Source organism: Petaurus breviceps, unplaced genomic scaffold (assembly GCF_028583685.1).
Source record: "Petaurus breviceps papuanus isolate PSGF00001 unplaced genomic scaffold, PetGlider_PUasm1.0 174, whole genome shotgun sequence".
NCBI lineage: Eukaryota > Metazoa > Chordata > Mammalia > Diprotodontia > Petauridae > Petaurus > Petaurus breviceps.
Window position 1 is genome coordinate 57,115,920 of NW_027185761.1, and position 14,319 is coordinate 57,130,238.

Here is a 14,319-nt window from a genome sequence, read left to right on the forward strand (position 1 = left end):
GCCTCGAAAAACCCGTCATTCTCAAAGACCCCGAAAGAGCTGTGATCGATCAAACCCCTGCATACCCAGCTTAGCACGAGGCGCTCTTTGGACTGGTTCTTAATCTTCATTAAGAAATACCTCTTCCGTATCCTCCAACCTGGTACAAGAGCAGAGCGACCATCAACAAGGCATTTTTAAAAGAGAAAAAAGCATAGACATAATCAAAATGATAATATTTCAGTATTGGGGGGGCATGAATTAATGCTGATTTTATTTCCTCATTAACTATTATGTTTTAAAGAAGGTCCTCAATCTTAGCTAGAAATACCAGGACACCCAATAAAGCAAAGGCTCTATCTTGTTAGCATTCCTGAGGCTCAGTTAAGGGCACTCAAAGAACAAAGAACTTTGCCGGGTGGCCTTCTGGAAGAGTCCCCTTGACTGGAAACCCCATTCTAGGTTTGGTCTAGAGCACAGGCTTAGAATTTGCAGTTTGTGAATTTATTTTTAAAACAATTTGGATAAATTTTTAATTTTATTGTAACTAGTTTCCTTTGTAATCCTATGGATTTTATCTTGTGTCCCTAACTCCACTGTTCTGAGAACAGGCTTGACCAAGCTGCCCGAAGGGTCCTGGACACACATCAAGGTCAAGAAGCTGGGCTCCAGGAACTCCCACATGGTGGAGTTCTGTTTGCACCTACATGCCTCCTGCAGAAACCCTGCCCAGGTCTACAATCTGGAACACATGTATGCTGGCTCCATGGGACGGCAACAACGGATGGATATTTTCCAAACATGAAGAACCATTCTGGCTGAATGAGACTACCCAGGGACTGCCCAAGACCAGTGGCACCCCTGCCCCCCACCCTGGACCAAATCTGTGATTTCACTGGTCTCAGAAGCTCCCTCTACCCAGTTCAGATGAGACCTACTCTGCAGCTCCTAGGGTTGCCTGGGCCAATTGATGGCTAGTTTGAGACTACACCTGGAGTCTGAAAGCCCTGAGTTCAAATCTGGCCCCAGGCACCTACTGGCTGTGTGACCCTGGGCAAGTCACTTAACCTCGGTCTGCCTCAGTTTCCACAACTGTAAAATGGGGATAATGACAGCACCTACCTCTCCTGGGGTTGTTGTGAGGATCAAATGAGATAATTATGAATGACCTCAGCACAGTGCCCAGTATATAGTAGGTGCTTAAGAAATGCTCATTCCCTTCCTCCTGGGGTCCTGAGAACTTAAATGACTTGTTCAGGGTCACACAGCCTCTATATGTCAGAGGCAGGGCTCGAACCCAGGGCTTCCTGATCCTGAGGCAGACTCTACCTGTTCATGGTGCCCCAGCTGCCAAAAGGCACAGAAGCCCCCACAGGCATGGAAGGCAAGTCTTTAAAAACAGAAATCACTATAATAGGGCTCATGTAAAAATGCCCTTCAGAGGCCAGAGCTGCCATTTTGTTGGCAGAAGGAATTCCCTTTGTCAGCCCAGGTTGTGAGTCCCAAGGACCCTCTGAGACCTTTCACAGAAGTAAAGAGTCACAAATGCTGCGCTGAACCCAGAGCTTCCAGTGCCGAGGCTGGGGGCTCCCAATGCCGAGCCCAGAGGGTCCCCTGATGCCAAGGCTGGGGGCTCCCGATACCAAGGCTTGATGCAGAGCCTGGGGACTCCTAACGCCAGGCCCGGGGGCCTCTGATGCCAAGGCCGGGGGCTCCCAATGCCAGGCCTGGGGGCCTCTGATGCCAAGACCAGCACCCCAACACTGAGGCCAGGGGCTCCCAATGCCAAGGCTTGATACAGAGCCTGGGGGTTCCCAATGCCAGGCCCGGGGGCTGCTGATGCCAAGGTCAGGGGCTCCCAACACCAAGCCCAGGACCCCGACGCTGAGTTCAGGACCTGAGGTTCCCAAAGGAAAGCCTGAAAACCATCCACTGGGCCTGCAGCCCCTGACAGGTCTTCTCCTGGGAGCTTCTTACCTATATCCTTCAATGGTTCCACCACCTCCCACTTTGGTTCGGACCGGAAGAACATCGAAACCTGCTGCAAGGCAATTTCTGTAAAGATATTTTGTAAGCCGTTAGTGGAACAGATAACATGACGCTAACACGTGTTTTCATGAATCCACTCCCTTTTAAGGCTCAGTCTTCACCACCTAGTGTGGCTCTTTCCATACAAAGGCCCCGTCAGCAGCGGGAGAGTCCGAGTGTCCCTATCATTGACTCTTCACAGAAAAGGAGGAAACACAAGTCCCTCTTCTGACCGCACCCTGCTGCTTCTCATCTGACAAAGGGTTTCAGGCCAAAGCAACTCAGCTTATGCTGGAGGCCCTTTCCATTTAAAAAGTGATCGATAAAATTTTTATTGCTACTATACAGTTTAAGCTCTTTCAATAATGAAACACAAAGCAGCTGACCTGGGCTGTAAGTCTGACATGGGAAACAGGCACATTACAGAGAGAGAGGATTCACATGGGGGGAAGGGGAATCAGGGAAGGCTTCACAGAGGAGGTGGTGTCTGAACTGAGTCCTGAAAGAGGAGATGAGGACACAGCACATTTCCAGGCATGCACTGAAGGGAAGGCTTAAGGGAATACACAGAGGTTGGTGCTGGAGTGTGGAGTTCAGGGATAAGTGGATTGAGGCATTCACAAAGGACTGTGATGGACAGCCAGAAAGGTGGTTGAGAGGAAGATGACATGAGGCCTTGAATGCCAGGGTTTGTGTTTGATCCTGTGGGCAAGGGGCAGTCAGCTGGGGAATGAGGTGAGATGGTGTAGCGCCAATGCAATATTTACAGTGCCCACGATCACGATAAAGACCGTGATTGTAAGTATTGCATGATGTTCGATTGCAAAATATACAAGATTCTCCAGATAGAGGATAGAACAGAAGCATTTATTTAGACACCAGAAAACTGAATCCCAAAACCAGTGAGCCCATTCCACCATAGTACCAAAGATATTCAGAAGCCATAATAACACTGAGAGCCACAGCATCCTTCAGCTCCCCACAAACCCACACAAGATCAATATTTACTCACAAACCTCTCTGTCTCCTTGCCTGAGCGTCCTCTCTCCCCCATCATCTAACTAGCTCAGACTACCAGTTTCTTGTGGGCTCTGCTTCCCTTCAGCAAACTCCTCTCAACACAGGCTCCATGTGATTACATTCAGCCTTTTGGGGGGGGGGCAGAGTTTACTTTCAAAGCGGGGAGGTCTTCAAACTCCCCCCAGGTCTATTAAGGGGCAGGGAAGATCTCCAAATTCCCATTCCCCTTACAGATGGCAGTGACCCCCTGAGGTCATCACTTCCTCTCCTACAGGCTCCATTGCCATCTTTAATAACCTCTCTGGCTACACTCACAGAAGAAGCCCAGCTCAAAGGCCTGGAGTCATCAGCTCCCTACTGGCCAATGCCCGTCTCTCCTGAACATGGATTTAACATTGCTAGTATGAGCGAGGTGGCCATCTGGCTTAGTGACACAGAAGGGGTTCACTGTAAAAGTACACAGCCAAGGAAAAGCTCACGGCCGAGAAAAACTGACTGGACTGAAAAAATGGGGGGGAGGGAAGGCCTACAAATGCCTGGTCATTCAAACCAAGTCCCCCGGCTGGCTTCTGGGATGTTCTCCCCTTTCCGAGGACAATGAGAAGAGGCCTGTTATTAAAGTATGTAAGTATATAAAGTTATTAAAGCCACTGCATCTTTCTTTCCTGGGGGAATAAAACATGTTTAATCCTCTATTCCCCCTCACCATCCTTGAAGGAATGAAACCATTCCAGGGTAGGACAGCACAGTGGAAAGGTTGGCTCCAGAGCCGATGGTGACCTGGGTTCAGATTCTGCCTCTGATGACCACTAGCTGAATGGTCTTGGCAAGTCCCTCACTGGCCTGGGGCTCCCTTTCCTTATCTGCAAAATGAAGGAATGGACTATAGATCATTGATTAGGGAATCATTTTCAGCTCCAGATAGAGGAGGGAAAGTTCTCAACCTTCCAAATTCACTATGGAATTTTCCCTTTCTTGATTAGAGAAACTCCAGGGGAAATGGCAAGGTATTATTAGAAGAGCTACAGAACTGGGCTCCAGTTAACTTAGTGACCCTCCCCAGGGGGTGCCCTGCCCCCAGGAGAAGGAGAATAATCACAGCTGGCCAGACACATTATTCTGACACCAATCTGGAGAAGCCATTAAGAGCTGAGAGCTGGGGAAAGATAAAGCACTCCAATAAGGAATTGTTAATTGTCTCCACAGGAAAGACAAGATTCACAGAAGGAAATGTATGCAGAGAAAGGTCCGGTTGATTACTTAAAATTCCATGAATATTTATTCTAAGTACATGAATTGTAATGAACCACTTGGAATGTCATCTAACCTGTCAGGAACTCCACAAACTTTCACTACAAACAGCAAAAACCCTCACACCTACTCTAATTAATATTGGTGCAAAATGTTTTGGGTATTTCCATGCTCATATTAAATTTAAAGCATCTGCTATTTTAAAATAAATTACTTAAGTGTGAATGATTCATCCCAATTCAGGGCAGGCTTATTCAAAGATCTCTCTGCCAAGGGACCAGTGTGACTGTGCACAGACCCACAGAGTACACACGTTTATTGACTGAGAAGCTTACTTGCTTCCTAGCCTACAAACAGAACCTCTGGGCTCATTCTTAAGAAGGAGGGGAGGGGCATGGAAAATGATTTCTTGACTTGAAGGGCCTAAGAAATTCGAGAAAACTCCCTTTCTATGCTGCATGAGTATTCTCTGTGAGTATGCAAAGAAATTGCAGTATTTTTTCACTCCAGGAGAGCTTGGTTTCTTGAAAGGGAGCCCAACGGAGAGATATAAACCCACAAATATTTGCCAGGCTCTGCCATTTCCCCCTGCTGGGTTAAGTCCTGTTCTCTGTGGGATACAAGGTTATCATTTTTCCCTTTCCCCCCCCCCCCCCACCTCCCAATTCAAAGGCAATGAGGACAGAAAACAGGAGAAACATTCGCAGCATTTTCTGGATGGCCAGTCACAGAATTAAAAAAAAAAAATACCTCAAGAAAAACCCAGCAATATCCACGTTCTTCCCTCCTCTGCCCTCCCCAAAGCCAAGGTATCTTTGGTGAGGGACAAGTATGTCCCAGGAGTGAAGGAAAAAAGGCAGAAGACTTTCCTGGAATTTGTGAAGGTCAGAAAACTCACTCTCTCCAGCTCTGGCCTGGGACAGCTTTGTCAAAGGACTGTATCTTGGTGTCATGTCTGGGAGGATCAGCCCTTGTGGCTCCTCCAGTGATACAGAGGAAAAGCCTTCCCAGTCAATGGTCACCACATCTGAATAATGTCACTGATCGCTCTGCCTCTCTTTAGGGAAGGGACCACATCGACTCTTTCTTTGCTAACTCCCAGATACAACAGTAAACAGACTATTCCCTAGCCTGGGTTCATTCAACAAATGCTGCTGCTTGGCTGCCTTCCTGACCGAGTCAGGAAATCCAGAGCAAAGCATTAAATTCCACCCTTTGTCTTCCTACTGAGCTCCTGCATTCCATCTCCAAAGATGTCAGCTCCCCCAGAAAGTGAAAGTCTTTGAAAGCTAATGTTTAAGCACACCAGGGTGATTTAAAAGCAGAAAGAAGTTTCCGGGAACTGGCCAGCTTATGGCAGACCTTTAATCTAATCTACAGCATCGCCAGAAACTGGAATGTTGTCACACCTGCACATCAGACTGGGGCCTTTAGCCTTTCCCAAATTCCTTACTACAGGAGTTGATGTGCACGCTGCTCTGGCCCTCCCCAACCCTCAGCCTCCAGAACTGGAAGTCCTGAGGGCTTGGTGTAGATTCTAAAAATATCCTAGCACATATAACCCAAGGCAGTTAAGACATAAAAGAAATCGGCCCCATAATGACTAAAAATATTTAGAGCAACACTTTTTGTAGGAGCAAAGAATTGAAAACAAGGTAAATGTCCATTGAGCGCAGAATGGTTAAACAAATTAGTGTGTGAATTATCAGAATATTGCTGTGCTCTAGGAAATGATGCTTAGGATGAGCTGATGCAAAGTGAAGTCAAGCAGAACCAGGAGAGCAATGCCCACAGGGACCCCAGCAATGCGAATTAAGAGAACCACAAAACAATAGAAAATGAATAGACCCCCAAAGGCAAGGTGTAACATCCCATCCCTTTGGGGCGGCTAGGTGGCCACAGTGACTCTCAGAGCACCAGCCCTAGAGTCAGGAGGACCTGAGTTCAAATCCAGCTTCAGACATTTAACACACAAAAAAACTAGCTGTGTGACCTTGGGCAAGTCACTTAGCCCCAATTGCCCTACTAACCCCCCAAAAAAGAAAGAACATACCCTCCTAGCTTCTCTGTGGCGCTGGCACGGATTTATTTTTTATCTTGCTTAGTTTTGCTAAAGGTTTAGTAAAGCAGCACTTAGCACAGTGCTTGGTACATACAGTGCGTGACACACAGTACTATGTAATTGTTAGCTATGATGATTAGTCCACACAGCACTCAGTAAACTTTAAAGGGCTATCAGGGGTCCTTAACCTTTTCTGCCAGGCTGCCTTCAGAGCCACAGGGGTAAGGCCTCAAACCCTGAAACACGGCACAGCAGTGCTACCAACACCCAGCATCCTGGAAAGGACGGGGCAAACCCAAGAGGGCAAAGGAATTACGGAGACCCTTCCCAAAGGTGGCAAGGGAGGACTGAACTTCTCAAGGATGGGGGCAGGACAAGGGAGAGCATGATCTTCATTATTCAGGGAGATTAGAATACCATAAACTGGGCTGGGTGCTGAGATGGGCAGGCTTACAAGGTGATGAAACACAAGGCACAACCGTCTAGAGGGGCCGGCAGGTGGTGTAACAGGCCCGTTAGCACAAGAGTTAAAAGCCGGGTTCCCCTTTTCTCCACCTGCAAGAGGAAGTTACAGGCAGAGAGTAAACCCCAAGGTCCTACGTTTCCTCCCACAGCCTCAGTGAGCGTCTCTCAAATGGAGGAGAGCACCCTGCTCCATGGCAGGTGGATTTCCCAAAGACTCTTGTTCTTCAAATGGCAGCTCCAGCCACTTACAAGAGCTCAGCAGAGGCTTCCAATGGCCTCCATAGCCTTCTCACAGGGCCCTCAGCTCCTGGCTCCTTTCTATGACTCTCTGCTGTGGAGAGGACCTGAGGCAATAATGGGATGTGTGTGTGAGTGTGTGTGCGTGTGTGTGCGTAATGCCGAAAAGAACTGTCAAGGTTGCTCAACTTCCCCAGTCCCAATTTTAAACCTGAGAAGGGCTCTTGGCCTCCTGCGGGGCTGCCCACCACCCCTTCCAGGGCCGGTCACCCCCCCGGGGGTCTCAGCGCTCCTGATCACCAGGTGTCCAGAGAACTGACTTCCTCACGTTAGATCTTGCAGATAATGGAGATGAAGGTCTCCTGTATCAGTCAGAAGGGATCCCAATGGGCCCTTAGGAGACCACCAGGATAGAGCTGCCTTCCACAGGCTGTAGGTTAATGGGGGAAGGGAACAAATGCTTATTAAGCAGTTACTATTCACCAGGCAGGGAGCTAAGCTCTGTACAAACACCATTGCATCCCATCCTCACAACAACCTTGGGAGGGAGGGGCTCTTATTATCCCACTTTACAGCTGAGGAAACTGAGGGAGACAGAGGCTAAGTTACCTGCCCGGGGCCACACATGCCTGAGGCCACATTTGAATTCAGGTCCCACATGCGGAGCTCCCTCCACTGAGCCACCCAACTGCTTATGAAGAAAAAACCAATACAACTGCAGATTTCCTAACTCATGGCCAGCATGATTTCCATACTGGCTTTGCATGTGCCCTCCCCCTCATTTCCTGACCCTTCTATGACTCTTCTACCTCATGGGCAGATTCTCAACCATGAGCAGGTGCAGGAATGTAATGTGGCTTCCTTACTGGATCACCAAGGACACAGTGATGGGCTACATGACACCTGGACCTCAACTTCCCCAACAAAGCCTCTCTCCTCTGTCATAAAAAATGCCTAAGGATTCCATTCCTCATTAAAGACTTGGATCCTTACAATCAATTTTCACCACAGTGGTAAAATAAGCACATCAATAAGTAAATCTTGTTTTCTAGTTCAGTCACATGCAAGGCAGAGGGATCAGAAACCGTGAGACAGGGCCCTGAGCCCAATGGAGACAGAGGATATGTAACACAGAGTCCATGAAGGGACCGGGGCCAAGCTGGGCTACAAGGCCTACCTGTGGAGGCCCTCTTGTAGAGTGCCAGGCTAAGAGCTGGGAACCACCAAAGGATTCTGAGAAGGAGAGTGGCGTGATGTTGGCAAGCGGGCGAAGGATTGATTAGATTAGAAGAAGGATAGATGAGTGACTTGGAGACAGCCAAGGGCAGAAACACTAAATACCTGAGCAAAGGTGGTGGCAGCAAACAAGAAGGGGGCAGAGAGACACAGGGGAACTTGGGTAAGCCGAAGTGATGGAACTGGTTTATTAACAAAACCACAGGAGATGATCTCGGCCCTCCCGGCCTTGATCTTTGGTCTCTGTTTTTTAAATGAACAGACCACAGCTAAGCATTATTTATCAATTCATCTGCAACACTTCCTGGCATTTTATCATGGTGATCACTCCAAGGGCACAAAATTTATGAAATTTTAATAACTTATGTTGACATCTGGTGCTTTCATGTTGTTACTCTGCATTGTCCCTTTGTACCCATCAAAGAAGCCCTTTCAACCTCAAATGTTTAACCAGGGCCTCTGCTCCAGGGAAGATATGAAAAAAGACTGCCCCCGCTTAGGCTGGTGTCTGGCAGGGACCCATTTCAGGGAGGAGGTAGGCAATGGTCAGAATGGGGGGACTAAAGAGCTTCTCAGTCCCTTTTAAATAGACTCTTTAGTAATACCTACATTTTAAAATGTAAGTCTACAAGGCTACTGCAAAGCTAAATATAAATTTTTTTAATTAGCTGCCATTTTGAACTGTTCACAGCTCTGCCATTATTGGATATAACAATGATGTAATACAGGCAACAAAGGTGATTATACCACTTAAGAAGACTCTCCCATGTCCTACTGAAATGCCTTAATACAGCATAAAAGTGATCCTGAGATCTCATGGGATTTGTGATCAGAACAATGAATTCTGGGGGCCCACCCACTTATGAATCTTACACCGAGGCAGGGAGGGGCACTCTGATAGATATCAAAGGAAGGAGCATACACACCCAATATGAAATCAGTACTGATGTAAGCAATAATGCCCCAGAGTCTACACACAGATAAAAGTCAACGCATTGGAGGTGCAAGCATTTCCAGAAATCAATTTTCCCTTTTTGTATCTGGAAGCACAGGGTTGAAAGAAAATAAATCTGTTCCCCTAAGTGCTCCCCCCACCCTACCCGAAAATCAAGATACTTAAATGAAACAAACAGTGAATAATTTAAAAGTCCTTTCTCCCTCAGACTTCTGTTTTTCTCCTATATTTAAAGTTGTCTCCTCTCCCTCTCATCTGTAATTGTCTCTTAAAGGTCATGGGTGGCTTCACTTACCGGTATAATTTGCAGAATAGTTGTTGGGGTCTAAAAATTTCTTAACCAGTTCACAGTTAGACAGTATATGATTTGTGGTGATTACATTGAGATAGTTCTGCAGGCCTTTCTGTCTCTCAGCTATGAACTCCCGATCCATGTTGCCAATCAGTTTTTTGGGAGGAAGAGGTAGGCTCAGACCTGAAATCTTGAAAAAATAGAAACAAAAATATTATATCCCTGACCTTCCCACTAACAAGGCCAAGCGACTAACTTGGTGCCTTCTCAATCTGGCGCATTGCATTGCCAGCTCCCTCATGCTACAGATGAGAAACTGAGGCCCGGAGGAGTGTGGAAATGACTGATTCTGGGTGAATCTGAGGGTACCCTGTAATACACTGAGATCTATTCTCTGGAAATTTTCAAGTTTAAAATTAGGATCAAGGAGGTTAGCCAACCTTTTATTTCTCACAGGGATAACAGATGTAAACTACTTTACAAACCTCTGAAGTACTCTATAAATACTAGTTATTATTAATAATGATAATCATATCCTTTGACTTATTAATGGGAATATTCCCTAAGAATTGTATTTTTTTAAAGCAGGGCTATTTAAGTCAAAGATGTACGTGATAGTAATCTTTGTAATTGCAACAACAAAATCCCAACATCCAGAATACAACAAAAATATCTAACAGCAAGGAATGGCTAAATAAACTGCGGCACCTGAATGTAGTAAAATGTGAAGAATAGAAAGAAATAGACTGAGGGGAGGGAAACAGCATCAATAATACATTTTAAAACTAAATTGCTTTTCTATGAACAAAAATCTAGTTTGTCTCTGTCCTACCCCATCCCACCCTCTAATCCACTGAGAAAGAAAAACAAAACCCTGTAACAAATACTCCTAGTCACGTAAGACAAATCCCTGCATGAGTCATGCCCAGCATGGGTCAATCTGTTCGGAGGCAGGGACCTGTCACTGCATCAGACAGAGGCATTTCCTCAGTCTTTCCATGTCATTTGTTTTTACACTGTGGCTGTCAGGGTATTAATGGTTCTCCTGGTTCTGCTCACCTCACTCTGCATCAGTTCACACAAGTCTTCCGAGGCTTGTTTGTTTGTTTTTAAAAGGGAACAGAAGGAAAATATAATGAGCAGAAGCAGAATCAAATGCAGCAATTTACTGACTACTGCATTAAACTTGATATATGTGTCGGTCAGTTGGTTACTGGTACTTTGTTCTCAAAGAGGGCCCAAATGCCATCACTACATTGGAGTGCAGGTACACTGTGTCCGACTGTGGCTAATCAGACCAATATGAGCTCCAAAGGCCTACCACACACACACACACACACACACACACGCACACACACACACACACACAGAGTTCAAAGTCAATGCATGTAATAGTTCACAGTTTTTTATGCAGTTTTCTTTCCTAACTTTGCATCTTGAAATATTCATGATTTGTGTCTTGTGGTAGTGGTTAACTTCATGATAAAAAATGTTAAAAAATAAATATGGAAGGACTTATGAGAGATGAAGCAAAGAGAACAGTTGGAGAAGCCATCCACTCAGGCTATCAATATGTTAAAGGATTCCACCCACCCAAACAGAGATGAATGGGCAAAGAAAACATGGCACAGAAGGGGGGGGGGTGTAAATGAAAATTGTTAGTTTTAGTATGGTTATGTTTAATTAGTTGCAAATAAGTTTAATTGGTTGTATTACTGCTTAAATTTCATAATACATTGCTTTACTTGTTTGAAAAAGGAAAAAAAAAAGAAAAAAAACTTCCCTAAAAGGAAATTCTACAGCTCCCAACCTCCCCTGGAGTTTCTATGGCTCTCTTGGTCTGGCTAATCTCAAATCTTTACATGGATTTTTTTTTTTAAGCCTGTAAAACAATGAGTCAGGAAGGCAATTCAATGAGAAAAGTCACTTTGAAAGAGTAATACGATTCCCTACTGCCCCTGTTTTTAGGAAGATGGTTAGTCTAAAATAGGCACCAGAAAAAAGGGGACAGTACATAAAGAGACAAGCATGTTTAAGATACCAGAAGGGACGCATACCTCCACATATGCAAAGCAGGCTTAACCAGTTTCACTCAGAAATGTTTTTCAAGCAATAAAGATGCAGTCAGCTCTTGGCCGTGATATAAGCCACAAGTGCCAATTCCAAACCTTCTGTTTTGACAATTCAATTATTTAAGAAATGCCAGAGGAGACACATAACAGATGTTTTGTTTTTCCTTTCCACAGAGCAATTTGTTGTTAAGTAGACCATTTTCATTTCCAATCTTTTTACAGATACATAAAAGTGGGCTTCCCTTGGGCGATCTATCCCACTTAGCAGTTGTCTCTGTCTTGGCCACCCCACCTCACTTACATCCAGGTGCCCACCATGTGTCAGGTGCTGGGCTGAGCACTGGGGGAACAAATGAAAAAAAAAGGATGACAGTCCCTGCCCTTAGGGAGCTTACAATCTAATGGGTTAAGACCACACACAAAAAGGCTGCTGTAGAGGGGAGGGAGGCACCAGATGGTACCCAGCATGAAGGCACGAGGATGACAGTGGCACTGAAACCAAGAAGAGGAGCTGATAGCAAATGAAGACCCGGCCAGACCCTTGATCTTGCTGTACTTCTGCTTCCATGCTCACAGATTTTGAATTCTCTTATCACAATCTGTTGCCTTGCTACCCCAAAGCCTGCCCCTCATCCTTGGTGTGACCTCCAAGCCCTCGGCCGCTCAGTGCTTCCCCAGGCCATCGCCCCTGCACTGGCCACTCTTCTTCCTTCCCCATCTTGACTCCTTGATAAACCAGCTCTTCAACTCTACCCAGTCCTCCTCTCTTGAGTCTCCTTCTCCCTTGTATAATTCATCTTGCCCTGCCAAGCCTCAGTCTTGGGTCACTCCCACTTCTGCTGTCCTCCCTCCCCCCCACACATGTGCTCCTGAGCGATGCTGGAGAAAATGCTCAGTGTGCTGACTGGGTCCATTACAAATTTATGTTACACAACCTCAACGGGTCCTTCATCAGGACAAGAAAATCCTTTTATACCTCACCAACACACTATCCCAGCTTAGCACAATTCTCTTCCAAGCATTTTCATCCCTATTCACACACGGAAACCTGGGTCATGTTTGACTGAAGAAATGGCAATCATTTGCTGAGGGCTTTCTCCTCATCTCCCATTACTCAGATGCCTTCTGCCACAATCTCACATGAAGAGGTGTAAATCCCTCTTCATGCTTTCTCTAGTAGACTGCCCCCTCTGTCATCCCTACCCTTTCACTCCTCACCCATTTCCCCATCTGCTTCCCTAAAATCTGCAAACATGCCCATGATCTCCTCAAAAAGCCCTCACCTGATCCATCCATCTCCACTAGCTATGATCCCACATCCCTACCCCTTTCTGCAGCTATCCGCCTTGAAAAGGCAGTCTACAATCAAGTACATTTTGTTTCTTCTCATGGTCTTCCTAATTCTCTATTACCTGGATTCTGAACTCATCATTCAACTGAAATGGCTCTCCCCAAAGCAGCTGGGTGGGGCAGTCATTAGAGCACTGGGCTCAGAACCACCAAGACTCATCTTCATGAGTTCAAATCCAGCCTCAGACACTGTGTAACCCCATTTGTCTCAGTTTCCTCATCTGTAAAACAAGCTGGAGAAGGAAATGACAGACTACCCCAGGATATCTGAGCAAAAAAAACTCCAAAGGGAGTCACAGGGAGCTGGTCACTACTGAAATAAGTGATCAGCATCAAAGTTACCAGTGGTTTCCTGACTGCCAAACCCAACAGGGTTTTCTCAGTCTCCATCCTTTCTGACCCCTCTACAGCCTGGGATGTTCTCACTCAGCTCTCCTGTCCTTGGCTCCTGACAGCAAGCTCTCTTGTCCTCCCGCCTAGCTCTTTCACTTTCCTTTGCTGGGTCCTCACTGTGCATAGTGACTCAGTCCTTGCTGTCAATGGTGTCTAGGTCCTGGGCCCTCTTTTCTCCTTCCTCTGAACTCTCTCCAGTTCTCATGGATTCAACAATCACCTCCATGCTAATGCTTCTCAAGTCTATGGGTCCAGCCCTATCCTCTCTCCTGACTTCCAGTCTTAAGCCCCAAATGATCATCAGAAACCCCAGACCGGATGTGTCAGAGACGGCTTAAACTCAACACGTCCACAACTGAACTCATTCTCCCCCCACACACATACCGCACTCCCCTCTTCCAAAGTCCCTAGTACTGCAGAGGTAGTACTTCCCAGTCACCCAGGCTCACAACCAACCCAACACTCCCACTTCTCCATAGATAACCTGTTGCAAAGTCCTCCTAATCTTACTTAGGGGAATTCTCTATATGCTCCCTTCTCTCCACAAACACTTCAACTACCCTGGGGTGGCCGCACATCGCCTCACGCCAGGACTGTCTCAACCATCTGCTGGTAGATGTCCCTGCCTTCAGGGTCTCCTGACCCAATCTATCCTCCACTCAGCTGTCAAAGTGATGCTTCTAAAGGACAGATCTGGCCATGTCACCTCATCTGCAGCCTCTAAGGTTGTCAATCAACCCTTTTCCTATCCTCCAGGATCAAACCGAAAATCCTTTGTTCGGCACTGGAAGCCCTCTACAACCTGCCCCCTCCCACCTTTCCAGACTTCTTCCCCCTCCCCCAGCCCCTCCCTCATCCCAGTGCACCAGCCTCCCTGCTGTTCCTCGAACCCAATGCCTAAAATTCCTTTCCTCCCATCCTGTCTCTGGCTTCCCTGACTTCAAGTCTCAGTTAAAAGCCACCCCTCCCAATACCCCTT

The 14,319-nt window shown here is 46.5% G+C and overlaps 1 protein-coding gene across 5 annotated transcripts in view; it reads right to left on the reverse strand.

Moving 5' to 3' along the window:
- Positions 1–14,319, reverse strand: part of PXK (PX domain containing serine/threonine kinase like) — a 95,315-nt gene that overhangs the window by 34,369 nt on the left and 46,627 nt on the right. For 4 of the 5 annotated variants that reach the window (XM_069084245.1, XM_069084244.1, XM_069084247.1 and 1 more), the window contains exons 4-6: positions 9,529–9,715; positions 1,957–2,034; positions 66–139 (exon numbers count right to left, since the gene is read on the reverse strand). In XM_069084245.1, the coding sequence (XP_068940346.1) occupies positions 66–139; positions 1,957–2,034; positions 9,529–9,715 (339 nt within the window). The remainder of the gene's footprint in view (positions 1–65; positions 140–1,956; positions 2,035–9,528; positions 9,716–14,319) is intronic. The other variant, XM_069084248.1, reaches the window with a different exon arrangement.